Genomic DNA, 21,329 nt, shown 5'->3' with positions numbered 1-21,329 from the left:
TTTGGTGTGAAAGAGAAAAGGCAGTTTTTTTTATGGTGACTTATTAGAAAATATGGATGTACAAACGAATCTAGGTGTCTTTGTACACCAGTCAACAGGCAGGTCCAACAAGCAATTAGGAAAGCAAATTATATGCTGGCCTTGATTGCAGGATGATTTGAGTTTAGATGCAGGGATGAAAATGTGTTGCTGGAAAAGCACAGCAGGTCAGGCAGCATCCAAGGAGCAGGAAATTCGACGTTTCGGGCATAAGCCCTTCATCAGGAAGGATGCAGAGATGCCTTGCTGCAGATAAACAGGATCTTACTAAGACCATACCTATAATATTAAATGCAGTTTCATTCTCCTTGCCTAAAAGAGGATATTCTCTGACCTTGCCTTATTTGGGGTGAATGTTCATTGGGCAGTGTTAGGAGGCCGTGAACATTAACAGGGTAGGGTGTTGGAGCACCTGCCTTTCCGAACAGCTGATCTTCATTTCGATAAAACACTTCAATTCAATGCCTTCCATAGACAGAGTGTAGCAAAGCTTCAATAGGCTGACACTGGGGATGGTATCACTTTAGAATGAAATAGGGTTGGTTTGACTAGGCCTTGTTGTTGTGGTTCTGTTCACCGAGCTGAAAGTTTTTGTTGCAAACATTTCGTCCCCTGGCTAGGCGACATCATCAGTGCTTTGGAGCCTCCTGCAAAGCGCTTCTTTGATGTTTCTTCCGGTATTTATAGTGGTCTGTCCTTGCCGCTTCCGGTTGTCAGTTTCAGCTGTCCGCTGTAGTGGTTGGTATATTAGGTCCAGGTCGATGTGTCTGTTGATGGAGTTTGTGGATGAATGCCATGCCTCTAGGAATTCCCTGGCTGTTCTCTGTCTGGCTTGCCCTATGATAGTAGTGTTGTCCCAGTCGAATTCATGTTGCTTGTTGTCTGCGTGTGTGGCTACTAGGGATAGCTGGTCGTGTCGTTTCGTGGCTAGTTAATGTTCATGTATGTGGATTGTTAGCTGTCTTCCTGTTTGTCCTATATAGTGTTTTGTGCGGTCCTTGCATGGTATTTTGTACACTACATTAGTTTTGCTCATGTTGGGTATCAGGTCCTTTGTTCTAGTGAGTTGTTGTCTGAGCGTGGCTGTTGGTTTGTGTGCCGTTATGAGTCCTAAGGGTCGCAGTAGTCTGGCTGTCAGTTCCGAAATGCTCCTGATGTATGGTAGTGTGGCTAGTCCTTTTGGTTGTGGCATGTCCTCATTCCGTGGTCTTTCTCTTAGGCATCTGTTGATGAAGTTGCGCGGGTATCTGTTTTTGGCGAATACCTTGTATAGGTGTTCCTCTTCTTCTTTTTGCAGTTCTGGTGTACTGCAGTGTGTTGTGGCCCTTTTGAATAGTGTCCTGATGCAGCTTCGTTTGTGTGTGTTGGGGTGGTTACTTTCATAGTTTAGGACTTGGTCTATGCAACTTCATCAACAGATGCCTAAGAGAAAGACCACGGAACGAGGACATGCCACAACCAAAAGGACTAGCCACACTACCATACATCAGGAGCGTTTCAGAACTGACAGCCAGACTACTGCGACCCTTAGGACTCATAACGGCACACAAACCAACAGCCACGCTCAGACAACAACTCACTAGAACAAAGGACCTGATACCCAACATGAGCAAAACTAATGTAGTGTACAAAATACCATGCAAGGACTGCACAAAACACTATATAGGACAAACAGGAGGACAGCTAACAATCCACATACATGAACATTAACTAGCCACGAAATGACACGACCAGCTATCCCTAGTAGCCACACACGCAGACAACAAGCAACATGAATTCGACTGGGACAACACTACTATCATAGGGCAAGCCAGACAGAGAACAGCCAGGGAATTCCTAGAGGCATGGCATTCATCCACAAACTCCATCAACAAACACATCGACCTGGACCCAATATACCAACCACTACAGCAGACAGCTGAAACCGACAACAGGAACCGGCAAGGACAGACCACTATAAATACCGGAAGAAACATCAAAGAAGCGCTTTGCAGGAGGCTCCAAAGCACTGATGATGTCGCCTAGCCAGGGGATGAAACGTTTGCAACAAAAACTTCCAGCTCGGCGAACAGAACCACAACAACGAGCACCCGAGCTACAAATCTTGGCACAAACTTTGACTAGGCCTTATTCACCAGAATTTAGAAGTTGGGGGAGTGCTCTAATTGAAACATAAAATTCTAACAGGGCTAAACAAACTAGATGCAGGGAGGAGGGTTTCTTTGGTTGTGGAGTTGTTGAATCATAGGGTCTAAACCTCAGGGTAAAAGATGGGCCATTCATCCATGAGATGAAGAAACATCCTGTAGAATTCACTATCATAAAAAATGTGGAGACCAAGTCAATGAGTTTATTCAAGAAAGTGGTTTTCTTTAAGATGGTGACATCTTGTAAAATGTCCAGATTATAGAGGAGGAAGTGCTGGATGTCTTGAAACGGTTAAAGGTGGATAAATCCCCAGGACCTGATCATGTGTACCCGAGAACTCTGTGGGAAGCTAGAGAAGTGGTTGCTGGGCCTCTTGCTGAGATACTTTTATTATCGATAGTCACAGGTGAGGTGCCGGAAGACTGGAGGTTGGCAAATGTGGTGTCACTGTTTAAGAAGGGTAGTAAGGACAAGCCAGGGAACTATAGACCAGTGAGCCTGACCTCAGTGGTGGGCAAGTTGGAGGGAAACCTGAGGGACAGGGTGTACATGTATTTGGAAAGGCAAGGACTGATTCAGGATAGTCAACATGGCTTTGTGCATGGGAAATCATGTCTCACAAACTTGATTGAGTTTTTTGATGAAATAACAAAGAAGATTGATGAGGGCAGAGCAGTAGATGTGATCTATATGGACTTCAGTAAGGCGTTCGACAAAGTTCCCCATGGGAGACTGATTAGCAAGGTTAGATCTCATGGAATACAGGGAGAACTAGCCATTTGGATACAGAACTGGCTCAAAGGTAGAAGACAGAGGGTGGTGGAGGAGGGTTGTTTTTCAGACTGGAGGCCTGTGACCAGTGGAATGCCACAAGGATCGGTGCTGGGTCCTCCACTTTTTGCAATTTACATAAATGATTTGGATGCGAGCATAAGAGGTACAGTTAGTAAGTTTGCAGATGACACCAAAATTGGAGGTGTAATGGACAGCAAAGAGGGTTACCTCAGATTACAACAGGATCTTGACCAGATGGGCCAATGGGCTGAGAAGTGGCAGATGATATTTAATTCAGATAAATGCGAGGTGATGCAATTTGGGAAAGCAAATCTTAGCAGGACTTATACTCTTAATGCTAAGGTCCTAGGGAGTGTTGTGAACAAAGAGACCTTGGAGTGCAGGTTCATAGCTCCTTGAAAGTGGAGTCACAGATAGATAGGATAGAGAAGAAGGCGCTTGGTATGCTTTCCTTTATTGGTCAGAGTATTGAGTACAGGAGTTGAGAGGTCATGTTGTGGCTGTACAGGACATTGGTTAGGCCACTGTTGGAATATTGCATGCAATTCTGGTCTCCTTCCTATTGGAAAGATGTTGTGAAACTTGAAAGGGTTTAGAAAAGATTTACAAGGATGTTGCCAGGGTTGGAGGATCTGAGCTACAGGGAAAGGCTGAACAGGCTGGGGCTGTTTTCCCTGGAGCGTCGGAGACTGAGGGGTGACCTGATAGAGGTTTACAAAATTATGAGGGGCATGGATAGGATAAATAGGCAAAGTCTTTTCCCTGGGGTCAGGAAATCCAGAACTAGAGGTCATAGGTTTAGGGTGAGAGGGGAAAGATATAAAAGAGACCTAAGGGACAACTTTTTCACGCAGAGGGTGGCACATGTATGGAATGAGCTGCCAGGGGATGTGGCGGAGGCTGGTACAATTGCAACATTTAAGAGGCATTTGGATGGGTATATGAATAGGAAGGGTTTGGAGGGATATGGGCCGGGTGCTGGCAGGTGGGACTAGATTGGGTTGGGATATCTGGTCGGCATGGACGGGTTGGACCGAAAGGTCTGTTTCCATGATGTACCTCTCTATGACTCCATGACTCTATATCAAGGGTATCAAGAGTTGTAGAGACAGCAGGACTATGGTGTTGAGAGGGAGGGTTAGCTATGATGATATTGCCTGGTGGAGCAGGCTCAAATGACCAGATGGCCTATTCTTGCTCCTAGTTTGTTTCTGTTTCCATGTTTTTACACTGCCATACCCAATATAGTTGCCATTTATAAACAACTTTCTTTTCGCCTCAATATTGTCAAGGCAAACCTTACTGTACAGGAAAGCCGCTTGGCCACTGCTATGGGAGATCTGAAGAAGGCTCAGTGTGAACTTGATGCCAAACAAGTTGAGCTTGATATTGTGCAGATGGAATATGTACAAGCAATGAGAGAGAAGCAGGTAATTACAATACTGCTGACTTGACTGAGTTATTCTGATTTCTTTTCAGTATTTAGTTTTGATATGCAGGAAAGACAGTACTTGCATTCATATGCTGTCTTTTAATGACTTTTGGTTATCCCAAATGTTTAACAGTCTGATTGCATTTGAAGCATTAGTGTAAGGTAGGGGAAATGGAATAAGTAATCTGCACAGAGCAGGTTTCTACAAACAGCCAAGGTAAATAATCAGATGGACACACTGACCTTTGGTGACACTGAAGAATAAATGTGTTGCTGTAACAGTTAATTCAAACAGGAAATGAAATCAAGTATCATGTACAATGGATGACCAATCCACTGCCACCTGTTTTGTCAACATCTCCCCCCACTCCCCGCCCCCACCAACCCAAGGAAGCTTCTCACCGCTCTGTCTTACTTCTTGCAGTCAACCTTACTCAAAGCACCTTTTTTCCCCTTCACCTGTCCCAGACTTCCACTTTGAACCAAGTATATTCGCTCAGCCTTTGTTTCATTCAGGTAAAGTCTCCACTCAGATGTAGTTTAAAAATCCATTATATGGAGTTGCTGTGAATCACTTTTTGACTTCACTTCCATCACAATGATCAACATTTGGACAATGGATTTCAGGTGTTTGATACATAACTGTCACTGTGAGGCTGCTGCCTTTTTCATTCAGCTCTGTTAACTTAATTAGTTCGAGCTCCGAATGTGATATTTACTTTTTAAAAAATATCTTGAAAAAGCTTTCCCAGTTGAATTCCCACTTTGTATTAAGTTCCCAAATATACTCGCTCAGTCTTTGTCTGACTCAAACAAAGTCTACTGTCACAAGTGAGACAATAATTTGCAATTGTTAAATTGCTTGTGTTCTCCCTATATCTGTCAGCCCCAACATGCACTCTGTTAGAATATTGAGCACAAGATCAGGTGCCAGAAGAATTGCAACACCCATGAGTTTTAGTCAGAAAGTTTAAAATTTGGAGGTATTGTACTGTAATGACACCTGAATTATTGTGACAGCAGCCAGAAATTATTTGACTTCCAACTTCCACTCGACAACTTTAATTCCTTTGATTATTTAGCAGAATTTATTCTTTATGAATATGTAACTTAGCAATGACAAAACAACTTTTGAAAACAAGCTAATGGTCTCAGCAAAAGAAGATTTCAGTGTGCCAAAAGGGGTAACTGGAGTGAGGTCCCTGAACTTGCCTTATTTAGTAGCTGGTGTTTACTTGCAAAGTCGGAACAAACTAATGGCATGATATAGAAAGGGAGGTTGATGTTTTCTGAACATTGACATAATTATATTACTTGATCCTGAGATGTTACTAGAGGATGCTGAGCGTTGCCGGCAGAAGATGCAAATGGCTTCAAGTCTAATTGATGGTTTGTCAGAGGAGAAAGAACGTTGGACCAAACAAAGCAAGGAATTTGCTGCTGAGGAGAAAAGACTTGTGGGTAAGTAGCAAGAAAGTAATTATCACATGCTGTGAAACATCTCTCCTTTTTTTTAAGAGTTGCAAAATACTAACTCATAAAAGAAGTGACAAATAATCGTTAATTATTTGTGAACAAATAAGGCAGAATTGATCTCAAATGCAGTGCTGCAATCTAAAATACACCCAAATCACATTGTTTCTTGTAACTGACATTGAGTTAAAGACCATGGTGTAATGATAATATCTCTGGACTATTAATCCAAAACCAAGGGCTGGTATTCCAAAGACATGAGTTTATCCATCATATCAACTGGCAGAATTTAAATTCAATGAATTGATCTAATCATTTCACTACTGTTTAAAAGATATGGAATTGTCAGTATCAATAATAGTAACTGCGACACTATTAGAGATTGTTGTTTTTAAAAAAGCCCATCTGTTTTTAAAAAACAACCCTTTAGGGAAAGGATTCTGCTTTCCTTATTTGGTCTGGCTTACATAAGAAAATAAGACATTAAGAAATAGAAACCGAAGTAAGCCACTGACCCCCTCAAGTTTACTCTGCCATTCAGTCCTGTCACTGCTCGCTTCCACTTTCCTGCCCTTTGCCCATAATCCTTGAATTCCCTACTAACCAAGAATCTATCTCAGCCTGAAATATACACAAGGACCTTGCTTCCACAGCTCTCTGTGGCAAAGTGTTTGAAAGACTCTCAGCCAGCTCAGAGCAGAAATTCCTCCTCATCTCAGTCTTAAATTGGTGCCCCTTTATTCTAAGACTATACCCTTTGGTGCTAGACTCTCTCATGAAGAGAAATGTCCTTTCAGCATTTACCCTGTCAAGCCCCTTCAGAATCCTATTTGTTTCAGTGAGATTTCCCCTCATTCTTCTGAAGTCCATTGAGCAGAGTTCCAACCTGGTTAACCTTCGCTCATATGGCAATCCCTCCATACCAAGGATCATCTGATTGGAGCTTCTTTGAACTGCCTCCAATGAAATGATATCTTTCTTTCAATAAAGTGACTAAAACTGTTCATAGTACTCCAGCTGTGGTCTTGCCAACACCTTGTACTGTTGCAGTAAGACTTCCCTACTCTTACATGCAACCTACTTGAATTAAGGCCAACATTCCATTAGCCTTCCTGATTACCTATTTCCCATGTGTGTTAGCTTTCTGTATTTCACGCACAAGTAACCCCAAGTCCTTCTATGTTGCAGCTTTCTCCATTTAAATAATGCTCTATTCTTTTGTTCTCCCTTCCAAAATGAGCAACTTTGCATTTTTCCACATTATACTCCATTCACCAGGTTTCTTTTCCCCACTTACTATCAATACCTCTCTGTAAACTGTTTACATCCCTCTCACAATCTGTCCTTCCACCAATTCTTGTGCTGTCTGCAATTTTAGCGACAGTGCATTTGATTTGTTCCTCTAAGTCATTAATATATATTGTAAACAGTTGTGGTCCTAGCACTGATCGCTGTAAAATGTCACTAGTCACAGGTCAGTAACCTGAAAAGGAACCGCTATCCCTGTACATTGTTTTCTGCCCAGTGGGGTGGCACAGTGGCTCAGTGGTTAGCACTGCTGCCTCACAGTGCCAGGGACCCGGGTTCGGTTCCTACCTTAGGCAACTGTCTATGTGGCACATTCTGCATGGGTTTCCTCCCATGGTCCTAAGATGTACAGGTCAAGATGTACAAGATGAGTTGGCCATTCTAAATTGCCCACAGCGTTATGTGCATTAGTCAGGTGTAAATGTAGGGGAATGGGTCTGGGTAGGTTACTCTTCGGAGGGTTGATGTGGACTTGTTGGGCTAAAGGGCCTGTTTCCATATTGTAGGAAATCTAATCTAAAACCAATTCTGTATCTATGTCAATATACTACCTCCAGCACCATGGACTGTTACCTTACAAATTTACCTTCTGTGAGGTACCTTGTTGAACAACTTTTGGAAGTTCAAATACAATACTTCTACTGGTTCCCCTCTTTCCACTCTGGTTGAGACTTCCTCTTGAAACTATGATACATTTGTCAAACAGATTTCCCTTTTATGAAGCCATGTTGACTACGATTAATTAGATTTTCCAAATATTTTGTTATTACCTCATGAATAATTGATTCCAATACTTTTCCAACAATAGATGTTCAGCTAATCAGTTACCTGTTTTTTTGCCTCCCTTGCTTTTTGAACAGGAGTGTCACGTTGGCAATTTTCCAATCCTCTGCCATTTCCCCAGAATCCAACAATTTTTGGAAAAATAAAATCAATGCATTCACTATCTCTGTAGCTACTCTTTTAGGTTCTGAGGATGCAAGCCTTCAGTGCCAGGGGACATAATTGCTTTTAGCTTCAGTAATTTGTCTAATATTATTTCTCTAGTGATGCTGACGGCATTGAATTCTTCCTTTAGAATTTATAGGATGTTGAGTATCTTCCACTGTAAAGGCTGATGCAAAATAGCTGTTTAACTTCTCATGTTCCCATAATTGTCTCCCCAGATTCATTTTCGAAGAAGCCTATGTTCACTGTGACCTCTCTCTTCCTTATTTGCATATTTAAAAAAGCTCTGATTGCCAGATGTTTATATTCCTCACTAGTTTGCCCTTGTAGTTTATTTTCTCTATCCTTTTTTTTAGGCCTCCTTTGCTGGATACTGAATTTATTCCAATCTTCAGGGCTATCCTGGAAATTTGCCTCCATGTATGCTTCGCCTTTCAATTTAATCCTCGCCTCAATTTCATTGCTTAGCTATGGTTGGTTAGTGCCCCCTCTTAGCATCTTTTGGGCATGTTACATGCAGGCTCACTGTGATATAACATCTCTTAACAGCTCAGTAAGGGCAATTAGGAATGAAAATTAGGCAACATATAATGGCCATGTCAATGATATTCCAATCTGGTGATACAATAAGTAAAAGTTTGAAAACGCTTGCTCACCCGTCACTCTTGTGCTCATTGATCAGCCTTGCTTCCTGGTCTGGCAATGTCTTGATTTAAAAATTGGCATCTTTTATTTTCAAATCTCTCATACAGTCATAGAGATGTGCAGCTCGGAAACAGACCCTTCGGTCAAACCCATCCATGCCAACCAGATATTACACTGCAATTTAATCCCACCTGCCAGAACCCAGCCCATATCCCTCCAAACCCTTCCTATTCATATAGGAACCCATCCAAATGCCTCTTAAATGTTGCAATTGTACTAGCTTCCCCCACATCCTCTGGCAGCTCATTCCATACACCTACCACCCGCTGTGTGAAAACGTTGCCCCATAGGTCTCTTTTATATCTTTCCCCTCTCACCCTAAACCTATGCCCTCTAGTTCTGGACTCTCCTTCCCCAGGGAAAAGACTTTGTCTATTTACCCTATCCATGCCCCTCATGATTTTATAAACCTCCATAAGGTCACCGCTCAGCCTTCAACATTCCAGGGAAAACAGCCCCAGCCTGTTCAGCCTCTCCCTATAGCTCAAACTCTCCAACCCTGACAACAACCTTGTAAATCTTTTCTGTGCCGTTTCATGTTTCACAACATCTTTCCGATAGGAAGGAGACTAGAATTGCACGCAATATTCCAACAGTGGCTTAACCAATGTCCTGTACAGTCGCAACATGACCTTCCAACTCCTGTACTCAATACTCTGACCAATAAAGGAAAGCATACCAAACGCCTTCTTCACTATCCTATCTACCTGGGACTCCACTTTCAAGGAGCTATCAACCTGCACTCCAAGGTCTCTTTGTTCAGCAACAATCCCTCGGACCTTATCATTAAGTGTATAAGTCCTGCTAAGATTTGCTTTCCCAAAATGCAGCACCTCACATTTATCTGAATTAAATTCCATCTGCCATTTCTCAGCTCAATGGTCCATCTCATCAAGATCCCATTGTAATCTGAGGTAACCTTCTTCGCTGTCCAGTACACCTCCAATTTTGGTGTCATCTGCAAACTTATTAACTATACCTCTTATGCTCACATCCAAATCATTTATGCAAATGATGAAAAGTAGTGGACCCAGCACCAATCCTTGTGACACTCCACTGGCCATAGGCCTCCAGTTTGAAAAACAACTTTCTACCACCACCCTTTGTCTTCTACCTTTGAGCCAGTTCTGTATCTAACTGGCTAGTTCTCCCTGTATTCCATGAGATCTAACCCTGCTAATCAGTCTCTCATGGGGAACCGTGTCCAACGCATTACTGAAGTCCATATAGATCATATCTGCCACTCTGCCCTTATCAATCCTCTTTGTTACTTCTCCAAAAAACTCAGTTGAGTTTGTGAGACATGATTTCCCACGCACAAAGCCATGTTGACTATCCCTTGCCTTTCCCTGCCTTTCCAAATACATGCATATCCTGTCCCTCAGGATTCCTTCCTACAACTTACCCACCACTGACATTTGGCTCACTGGTCTATAGTTCCCTGACTTGTCCTTACCACCCTTCTTAAACAGTGACACCACGTTAGCCAAGATATCACCATCTATTTCCATACATTTTATATCTTCCACATCCTTTTCCACAGTAAACACTGATGCAAAATACTCATACAATATCTCCCCCTTTTTCTGCGGCTCCACCGAAAGGCCACCGTGCTGATCTTTGAGGGGCCCAATTCTCTCCATAGTTACCCTTTTGTCCTTAACATATTTGTAAAAACATTTTGGATTCTTGTTAATCTTATTTGCCAAAGCTATCTCATGTCCCCTTTTTGCCCTCCTGATTTCTCTCTTAAGTATACCCCTCCTGCCTTTATACTCTTCTAAGGATTCATTCGCTCTATCCTGTCTACACCTTACATATGCTTTCTTCTTTTTCTGAACCAAACCCTCAATTTCTTTAGTCATCCAGCATTCCCTATACCTACCAGCCTTCCCTTTCACCCTGGCAGGAATATACTTTCTCTGGATTCTTGTAATCTCATTTCTGAAGGCTTCCCAATTTCTAGCCTTTACCTGCGAAATTCTGTCCCCAATCAGCATTCAAAAGTTCTTGCATAATACCATCAAAATTGACCTTTCTTCAATTTAGAACTTCGACTTTTACATCTGGCTTATCCTGTTCCATCGCCATCTTAAAACGAATAGAATTATGGTGACTGACCCCAAAGTGTTCCCCCATTGACACCTCAGTCACCTGCCCTGCCTTATTTCCCAAGAGTAGGTCAAGTTTTGCACTTTCTCTAGTCGATACATCCACATACTGAATCAGAAAATTTTCTTGTACACATTTAACAAATTCCTCTCCATCTAAACCCTTAACACTATGGCAGTCCCAGTCGATGTTTGGAAAGTTAAAATCCCCTACCATAAACACCCTATTATTCTTACAGATAACTGAGATCTCCTTACAAATTTGTTTCTCAATTTCCCTCTGACTAATGGGGGGTCTATAATACAATCCCATTGATGTGATCAACCCTTTCTTATTTCTCAGTTCCACCCAAATAGATTCCCTGGCTGCATTTCCTGGAATATCCTCCCTCAGCACAGCTGTAATGCTATCCCTTACAAAAAAAAGCCACTCCCCCTCCTCACTTGCCTCCCTTTCTATCCTTCCTGTAGCATTTTTATCCTGGAACATTAAGTTGCCAGTCCTGCCCATCCCTGAGCCATGTTTCTGTAATTGCTATGATATCCCAGTCCCATGGTGATAACCATGCCCTGAGTTCATCTGCCTTCCCTGTTAGGTCCCATACATTGAAATAAATGCAGTTTAATTTATCAGTCCTACCTTGATCTTTGCTTTGCCCCTGCCTGCCCTGACTGTTTGACTCGCTTCTGTTCCCAACTGTACCAATCTCAAATAGATCTCTTCCCTCACTATCTCCCTCGGTCCCACCACCACCCACCCCACGCCCAACCCCCCCCCCCCACCTTACTAGTTTAAATCCTCCCGAGCAGCTCTAGCAAATCTCCCTGCCAGTACATTAATCCCCTTCCAATTTAGGTGCAATTGTCCTTCTTTTACAGGTCACTTCTATCCCAAAAGAGATTCAGAATCTCTACCTTTTCCCTTCCTATGTCATTGGTTCCAATGTGTACAATGACCTCCTGCTGGCCCCTCTCCCCCTTGAGAACACTCTGCACCCTCTCTGAGACATCCTTGATCCTGGCACCAGGGAAGCAATACACCATTCTGGTTTTCGCTGCTGGCCACAGAGATGTCTGCCTATACCTTGGACTAGAGAGTCCCCTAACACAATTGATCTCTTGGAACCCAATGTATCCCTCATTGCATTAGAGCCAGTCTCAATACCAAAAACTTTGCTGTTCATGCTACATTCCCCTGAGAATCCATCACCCGCTACATTTTCCAAAACAGCATACTTCTTTGAAATGGGGATAGCCACAGTAGACTCCTGCACTAACCGCCTACCTCTCTTACTTTTCCAGGAGTTAACCCATCTATGTGACTATATCTGCATCTTTTCTCCCTTCCTATAATTGCCATCCATCACATCCTCTTGCTCTTGTAAATTCCTCATTGCCCCGAACTATCTCTCCAACCAATCCATTTGATTTGATAGGATTTACAATCAATGGTATGTATTGCTGATATAATCCTCAGTAACCTGTAAACTCTCCCTAAGCTTCCACATCCGACAAGAAGTGCATATCACTCTACTAAAGGCCATTTTTGCTCCTTCACAATCTACAGATCCAGGAAATAGCACTGTCTTATTCCTCTACAAAACACTGCTCCAGGTTAAATTGATAGTTAAGGCTTATACTTTAAATTTAATCAAGAGACATATCTCAATAAAACATATAATCAAGAAAGAACCCACTCTACTCACTACTGCAGACTTACTATAAGGCCACACTTTAATATTCATATCTATTTCTATGCTGTGACCTCTCCCAAACAGGTTCCTCCAAGATTAGTTGTGAATTTGATTGTTTAATAAGTTTTCCTAGACATACTCCAATATCCAGCAATACATGAATTCAAACAGCAAAGGCAGTAACTATGCAGGTTCACTGCTTTTCAGTTACTTTCTCTCCTGCACTGACCTCACCATGTGCTACCTTTGTCTCTCCTCTTCCTTTTAAAAGTGCTGTTGTTCTGACTTTTTTTTCTCCAAAATTCCAAAACAATGCAACAGCATATAAAACAAGAATTGCTGCTCCTGCAATTCAAGGAAATCACCTTTTATACCTAAAATACCTTAAAAAAAGGAGCAGCCTGTTACAGCCAGACATTTTTCCTATCGTTCATCTTGGATGACCCAGAATCCTTTGCCTTGGCTTTTCCCTCTCAAATTGGTAGCCTTTTGCACCTCATAACCTGTGAGATCTGTGCTGACCTCCAATTCTGGCCTCTTGCATGTCCCTGATTTTAATCACTACTCCATTTTCAACCATGCCTGCTTTAAGTTCCAGAGCTCCTCTCTGTCTCACCACTTCTCCCACCCCCTTTAGGATATTCTTTAAAACCTATCTTTGTAATCCATCTGCCTTACCGCCATCTTAAGTTGCTCCATGTTCTGTTTATTCACTAATACTATCATAGAATCCCGACAGTGTGGAAACAGGCAATTTGGCCCAACAAGTCTACACTGACCTCTGAAGAGTATCCCATCCAGACCCATTTCCCTGCCCTATTACCGTACATTTCCCCTGACTAATGCACCTAACCTACACATCCCTGAACACTATGGACAATTTAACTTGGCCAATTTACCGACCTTAAATCTAAAGCACCTTGGAACTTTTTGCTACATTAAAGAATTATAAGTGCAAGTTGTTGCTGTGACAACACTAAGGTAGTATAACATGGTATTGTATAAACTACAATGCAGAGCATTATTCTGGGAAAGAATGTAATTAAATTGTTAGACAGAATAATTGTGTAATAATTTCACCACACTGCTGTTTGGCTGCTGAGTATCTGTATAAAGAACATTACATGAAGAAATCTGAAAAGGTTTGCAAAATCATTCTTGACATTGGCTATTCCATAAGAATGATGTAATTCCTTTCTTCCAATGTTCTTTTACTCTGTCAATAATCAGATGATATTTTAGCAGTTTATTATTTGTCTGTTTAATCCCTGCAACAGACATGATAAAGGGAAAATATGACATCTTCTATCTCACAGACTTCAAGAGGGCAGAGTTCATGGTTGTTCAGACTTATCAGGGAAAAGAGAGAATGTTATAGACTGAATTGCCTATTCTCATTCTGTGCTTTGTTATGTCTTATGTTTTTTTCACAGGGAATGTTTTGCTGGCTACAGCGTTTCTGTCTTATGCAGGACCATTCAACCAGGAATTTAGAAATCTGTTGTTAAACAGTTGGCAGCAAGAAATAATATTACATAACATTCCATTCACCGTAAATCTAAATGTCTCAGAAATGCTTATTGATGGACCCACAGTTGGAGAGTGGAACTTGCAAGGCCTTCCTAATGATGACCTCTCAATACAAAATGGAATCATTGTTGCAAAGGCGGCCCGGTTTCCACTCTTGATCGATCCTCAGTCTCAGGGGAAGACCTGGATAAAGAATAAAGAAGCAAAGAATGAACTTCAGGTAGTGGGCATGAATTGCAATGATAGATTTGTGTTTCTGGTACTTGAGAATCATTTCCCACTGCTTTACAGCGTGACTATCAAGTCATCGCATGATATCCTGATAATTATAGAACTGAGTAAATATTAATGTATTTCAAATTTTCTTATAAGTGATTAAACTTTTACAGGTAACATCCTTAAATCATAAGTACTTTAGAAATCACTTGGAAGACTGCCTTTCACTGGGAAGACCATTATTAATTGAGGATGTAGGGGAAGAACTTGACCCAGCATTGGACAATGTACTGGAAAAAAACTTCATCAAAACTGGGTCTACACATAAGGTGACTTCTAAGTATTTGTATAGTGCATCATTTATATGGTAATAATTATAATGTGGACATATCAACATACTTTTGAAAATATTTATTGTTGGGTTATGTCATCATTAATAAACCAGCATTTATTGGACCAAAAGTCTGGATGTCTTTTCTGCAGGTAAAGATAGGAGATAAGGAGATGGATGTCATGAATGGTTTCAGATTGTACATTGCTACAAAACTGGCCAATCCCGCTTATACTCCGGAGATAAGTGCTCGAACTTCAATTATTGACTTCACCGTCACCATTGAAGGTCTCGAGGATCAACTATTGGGAAGAGCCATTCTCACTGAGAAACAGGTGATGCAAATCATTTAATTAATGATTTAACATAGAAGTGGGGCTCTCTTGTAGTGTAATGGTAGTAGTGTAATGGTAGTAGTATAATGGTAGTGTCCCAACCACTGGACTAAGTCAGGCAGGTTCAAGTACCACCTGCTCCAAAGGTGTGTAATAACATCTCTGAACAGGTTGATTTGGAAAATAGCTTAACATAGAAATGAGCATATTAGAGAATCATCTGCACAATAATTTCAGAGTTTATTTCGATCAAGTGTTTGGTTTTTGGACTATTCTTTTTAGACCATTTCTACGCAATGTATTCATTCAGTGATTATCAATAAAACTGTTATGCATTATAGTTGAGGTATGTTATGCTGAAACAGTGTCTCTCTCAAAGGTGAGTCACATGAGCACTGATAAGTCACACTAGTGAGACATCAAACGTGTTCTTGGGCTTGATCTGGTTGTTCTAAGTTCTCGCAAAGTGCAAAGCTTCAGAATAAAGTCTCCCTATTGGGTTGCAGCAAACAATGTGTTTGTATGTTCTTTGATCCTAACTGGAGCCTAGTCAGTTAGTAGAATAAAAGCCTTTACTGGAATGGCAATAGAGGATTAGTTACACTCCCACACAGTTGGAGGTCATTCCTTCCCTGGCCTAAAAAGGCCTTCGGAAAATAATAAATAGGAGGTGGCAGGAATGTCATTTTACCGAGGTACAGGTCTCTGATTAATGAAAACCCTTATGTTTAGATTGCACCTTTATGGTTACAAGACCCTTCAAGTTACTTGCTAGAATGAGATTAACTCTAAGGTGTAATAATGTCATGCAGGTCCCATTCAATTCTACCAAATTTCCCTCCATATGTTCCTCTCTTTCACTAATCCCTGGGTGGCAGAGTCAGAGCTGAGGGTTGGCAGAGTAGAAGGAGCCACATTGGAACAGCTTGTCCCTTCACCGGGGGGAGTTGTGCTCCCTGAAGCAGATCGCTGTCTGATCTGCAGAGACAGACAGCTGATTTACACAAATCAGGACCCTACTTACCAGTATTTTATGGGATCCCTGGCACTTTGGCAGGGTGCCCCTTGGCTGTACAGAAAAGCTGCCAGGTTGGTGGAGGCTGTTAGTTCTTGTATTGAGTAAGACTAACACTTAGTTGCAGGAAAACTATGGTTGAAAGCAGCCTAATTTTTCAAAAAATATATTAAAACATAAAATAATGCATGTAGAAAGGTTCCTCAGTATATTGTCACTAAAATAACAATATATGAAATGTTGACAAGTTGGGTAGCATTCTTACTGTTACAGTAATCACAACTAAAACATGAATGAGTGAGAATCCTTCAATGAAAATTGCAATAATGTTGCTTGACGTTGAAATTCTGATCTTTCTTATTATCTCCCACCTTTCTACCCATTGCTCACACCACAACAGAGAGGAAAATTCTGCCCTAGATATATTTCTCGAGGGATAAAAATGAAAAATTATAGGAATGTTATGCTAAACCGATCTCAAACCTTGGTTGGACCATATTTAAAGAGTACTGCGTGCAGTTCCGGTCACTGCACAGTGGAAAGCATACACAGGCCCTGTAGTGGGTGCAGAGAAGTTTGCTAGAATGAAGACAAAAAAAAATGGTGGGTATATATTCAGGAAAGATTGCCAGGCTGAATCTCCTTTCTTTTGGAAAAAAGCCTGGGGAATAACTTAATAGAGGTCTTTAAAATCATGGGAGGTTTTGATACAGTGGATATAATCAGAATGTTTTTTCTTGTGCCATAGAAATAAGGCAAGTTGAAGTATTAATGAGATGCAAATACAGGAAATAGGGTAGTTGCTGCTGAAGAGTGAGGCTCAGGAATGGCCATTTAAAGCTTCAGGGGAAAACCATAAAACTTCCTCAGTACCCTGATTTTTTTTGTAAAATTCTCATTGTATTTTCACAATTTACTCAGCATTACCCATGTCCTACCAGGAAGAGGAATATTCTGTTGAATGAACTTGGCTGCTATGGCCTGGATCTCAATTACAGCAAGGAAGAAAGCTCCCATGCAATCTGCAGACCTAAATTATTTGGCCTCTCATTGTAGAACAACCTTCTCATGCCTGAGCCTAATCTAGTGAACTTCTGCTGTGCTGCTTCCAATGCAACTTTATCCTTTTTAATGGAGACCATTATTTTAGATGTGGTCTCATCAAATCCTCACTTAATTATTCTTAGACTTCAACTCCCTTGTAAAAAAGGCCAACATGTCATTTGTCTTAACGGCTTTCTGCATTTGCATGCTAACCTTTTATGTTCCTTGTATCAATACACCCAAGTCTCGCTGAACATCAACATTTACAAGTTTCTTGACCTTAAAAAAAGGTTTTTCTGTTCTCATGACCTCACACCTCAGTATCTGCCACTTTGCCAATCTGCTTGTATTTCTTTAAAGCCATTTTAGTTCTTCCTTATAGCTTGCAGTTCCATTTAGTTTGTATCATTAGCACACCTTAGATACACTACTCTCCATTTTCCTCCAAGCCATTAATATAAATTTAAGTAGCTGTTACTTCCAGCATTTCACTAGCCATAGCCTGTGGTGCATCAGTTAGCTCAGTTGGCTGAATGAATGGTTTGTGTACAGAGTGATACCAAAAGTGGGGGTTCAATTCCTGCACTGGCTGAGATTACCAAGAAGGTTCCACCTTCTTAACCTTGCACCTTGCACCTCGCCTGAGGCATGGTGACTTTTCGGCTAAACTCCCCACCAGTTGTTTCTCTCTAATCAGACTCTCTGGGACTATGGCAATTTTAGTCACCGATTGCAGTTTGAAAAGACTCCATTTAGCCTTATTTTCTGCCCATGAACTAGTCTGAATCCATGCTAATTTATCATTTCAACTCTATGAGCTCTTATGTTTGTGTATTGTTGTGTATTAAGCTTTTGTGCTGCAGCTTATCAAATGCTGTTTGGAATTCTACATCTGTTATGCCTACTAGTTCCACATTATCTACTCTAAAGGCGCTATTAAAGCTTTCAAACAGGGATTTCCATTTCCTGCAAAAAAATTGCTTTGCGAGTCTTGCTGTCGGTCTATGCAAACTGGAGACCTTGTCCTTAACCCAGTGTTGGGATCCTGAGGTTTGTAGCAGAATTCAGAACAATGTTAAAGACCATTTTGAGCCTGTGATAATAATTATTCTTTGACAAATAATCTGCAGTATTGAAACAAAAGGATGGAAACAACGTTTAGTTGGAGAATGGGTCAATGCAGTCTCAAAAATATACTGTTAGATAAATAATGTCCATTTAGGCTTTAAAGTATAAAGTTTTCAAGTAAGAGAGTTATTTCCTTTAAAGCCAGAAGTAGAGCTTAAATTGTATTAAACTGTAGATATTTGCATTAAACTGTAGATATTTGTGTCTGAATTTATATTTAGGAACTGGAGAGAGAGCGAACGAATCTAATGGAGGATGTAACTGCAAATAAAAGGAAGATGAAGGAGCTAGAAGATAACCTACTTTACCGTTTAACAACTACCCAAGGTTCCCTGGTGGATGATGAGAGTCTGATCATAGTGCTTCAAAACACCAAGCTGACAGCTGAAGAAGTAACGCGAAAGTTAAAGACAGCAGCTGAGACAGAACTGCAAATAAATGCTGCTAGGGAGGAGTACCGACCAGGTAGGTCAGAACTCTGTGGAATCTGATGCATCAAATCAATCAGTATACAAAACTCATTTCTTCATAGATTATGCACTTGGGGCTTCAGCTTCCATCTTTGTATTTGAATTTCTTCAGATTCAACCGCTCTTTATTTCGGCTTTAATGATCAGACTGAAAAAAATAAAAAATATGTAGAATCAGACTGTGGCTTTAAACTAAATAAGGGAACTCCTTGAGTGTTCAGAACTGCCTATTGTTACTTCATTATTTAGTTAAAAGTTTTGCTGAAAAAAAGACATATTGAAGGATTTTATATTGCACTCAGCAGGAAAACTTGCAACAAATAGGAAGTTGTGGCGGCTAGTACAATTACAGCATTTAAAGGCATCTGGATGGGTATATGAACAGGAAGGGTTTGGAAGGATATGGGCTGGGTGCTGGCAAGTGGGACTAGATTGGTTTGGGATATCTGGTCGGCATGGATAAGTTGGACAGAAGGGTCTGTTTCCATGCTGTACATCTCTATGTCTCTATGACTTTATGACTCTCAGAGAAAACCTTTATTGGACCGAATTTATGAGATTGCCAATTAAGTCAATATTATTGAGCGAGCAAATGTAGGAATCATAACGTGTATATTAGCCAGTAAATGTAGGTTTGTGGTAGGGCACCCCCAGTCGATTTCTCAACCAAGACATGAAGCAAAGGATGCTAATTTGACTGCCCATTTCAAAGATGAATTTGGCCACAGGATGGAATGCATTACGACATGTACACAGATCCTTTATATAGCTTCAAATCATCTGTGTGTCATCAATGTATCAGAATATGCAAAGGGTACGAGGTTAGGTGTTACATTTCTCATAAAACCCAACAAACATGTTTCTGAGAGCTGGGTCTAGCAGAGTTCCTGTAACAAAAACTATCTATTTGCACATACGTATCGTTTTTTTTTATATATAGATATTTTTATTGGGAATTTAACATTTTGACAAATTTACAAAAATAAGCAGAATTTTCAAGCACAAACATTAATATAAAAATAGATCTTAAGTATATAATCATCAAAATTCAACTAATCCACAATCATCCAGAGTGTATAGTTGAGTCGCTTACATCCTTCAAATAAGAGAAAATGTTCTCTAATACACTCATAACAGTATGATAAAAAGGAAGCTATTTCCAAACAATAAGAACAAAAAAAAATTAAACATGTTTGAATGGAGATCTTGACCCTTGTTCTCAGGGGGCCTTACTACCTTTCCAACGTTCCACCATATCCTCTCCCAAACAGTGTCCCACCCTCGACCCGGGCGCTCCTTAATAGGATTTAGATATAATACCGAGCTAGAGTTAACAGTGAGCGCCGCACCCCCACCCCTCCCCACCCATACCTGAGTATATCTAATAGCATCAATGCTCCGTACAAACACACATAACTATAAAATTACAACTCCAACAGATTACAGTTAAGTATGATAACATAGCAAGGAAGACAACCCCGCTCCCAGAGGCAAAAGTAAAGTAGAATAAAGTATCCATTTCTCCCCACGGAGTGTGGGAGAGGCAAGCCAACATAAATTGTCTCTTACGATTTATTTAACCGAGTCTAAAAGTTTCTTGGCCTCTTCCGATGATCTAAAATTATACTCGGATCCTTCGTGGGTAAAGCATAACGTCGCTGGGTAGCGTAAGGTGTATTGAATATCTAAGTCCCTTAAACATTTCTTCACCTCATCAAACGCCTTCCTTCTTCGTGCCAAAGCCGGGGAGAAGTCCTGAAATAACATAATCTTGGATCCTTCATGAATCATAGCTTTAGGATCCTTTCCAAGCTTTCTGGAGGCATCCAGGAGTATCTGCCTCTCCCTATAACTCTGCAGCCGGAACAGGACCGGGCGTGGGCGCTGGTTTGGGCCAGATCCGCGTACTGCGACCCAGTAGGCCCACTCCACCCTTACCCGGTCCGTTTCAGCCCCCAGGTTTAAAAGCTGGGGCAGCCATCGCTCCAGAAATACTACTAACTGTTCTTTCCCTTCTTGCTCTTGAAGGCCCAGCAACCGGATATTTTTTCTCCGATTTCTGTTGTCAATATCATCGATGTAGATTTCAAAGGCCCTGATTCTCTGCTCCAGAGCTCGCCCCTGTTCTGCAGCTGTTTGAGCTGCAGCCTCGGAGGTCGTGGCCTTTAGTTCCGCCCCCTCCACTCGGCCCTGTAATTCTCCAATGGTTTGAATCTGTTTTTGCAGCTTTTCTTCGAATGCATTCCATCTCTGTCGGGATTCTGCGATGAAATTGACGAGTGTCGATTCCAATCTAGCAATCATCTCTATAAGGCCTGTTTTTACATCAGCTGCAGCCGGAAGAGAGGAGGGTGGGGGAGGGGTCTTTGTTTTCTGAGAGCTGCGGGGTCCCTTTGATTTACTCATTATCCACTCAGTATTAGACTGTTTAAATATAATATTCAGCAGTTAATTAAGATTAAAGAAATTTTTTGGGTGGTTTGGCAAGTGTGGTGGGGGCAGGAAACCCACTTTTCCCAGGTTTTGGGAAGGGCTCTGTAGACTCAGACTTGCTGAGTCGCCGCCATCTTGGATCTCCGCACATACGTATCATTAAATTCATATGAA

General features: G+C 41.2%; 1 protein-coding gene across 1 annotated transcript in view; it reads left to right on the top strand.

The window, feature by feature from the left end:
* Nucleotides 1–21,329, top strand: part of LOC132824077 (dynein axonemal heavy chain 5-like) — a 285,827-nt gene that overhangs the window by 212,290 nt on the left and 52,208 nt on the right. The window contains 6 exon segments of the mRNA XM_060838346.1: nucleotides 4,275–4,412; nucleotides 5,740–5,875; nucleotides 14,087–14,403; nucleotides 14,573–14,728; nucleotides 14,883–15,065; nucleotides 18,474–18,717. Coding sequence (XP_060694329.1) covers nucleotides 4,275–4,412; nucleotides 5,740–5,875; nucleotides 14,087–14,403; nucleotides 14,573–14,728; nucleotides 14,883–15,065; nucleotides 18,474–18,717 — 1,174 coding nt within the window.

This window comes from Hemiscyllium ocellatum, chromosome 17, assembly GCF_020745735.1.
Source record: "Hemiscyllium ocellatum isolate sHemOce1 chromosome 17, sHemOce1.pat.X.cur, whole genome shotgun sequence".
Lineage (NCBI taxonomy): Eukaryota > Metazoa > Chordata > Chondrichthyes > Orectolobiformes > Hemiscylliidae > Hemiscyllium > Hemiscyllium ocellatum.
Note: the sequence above shows the minus strand (reverse complement) of the source record. Positions and strands in the feature narration are given on the sequence as shown.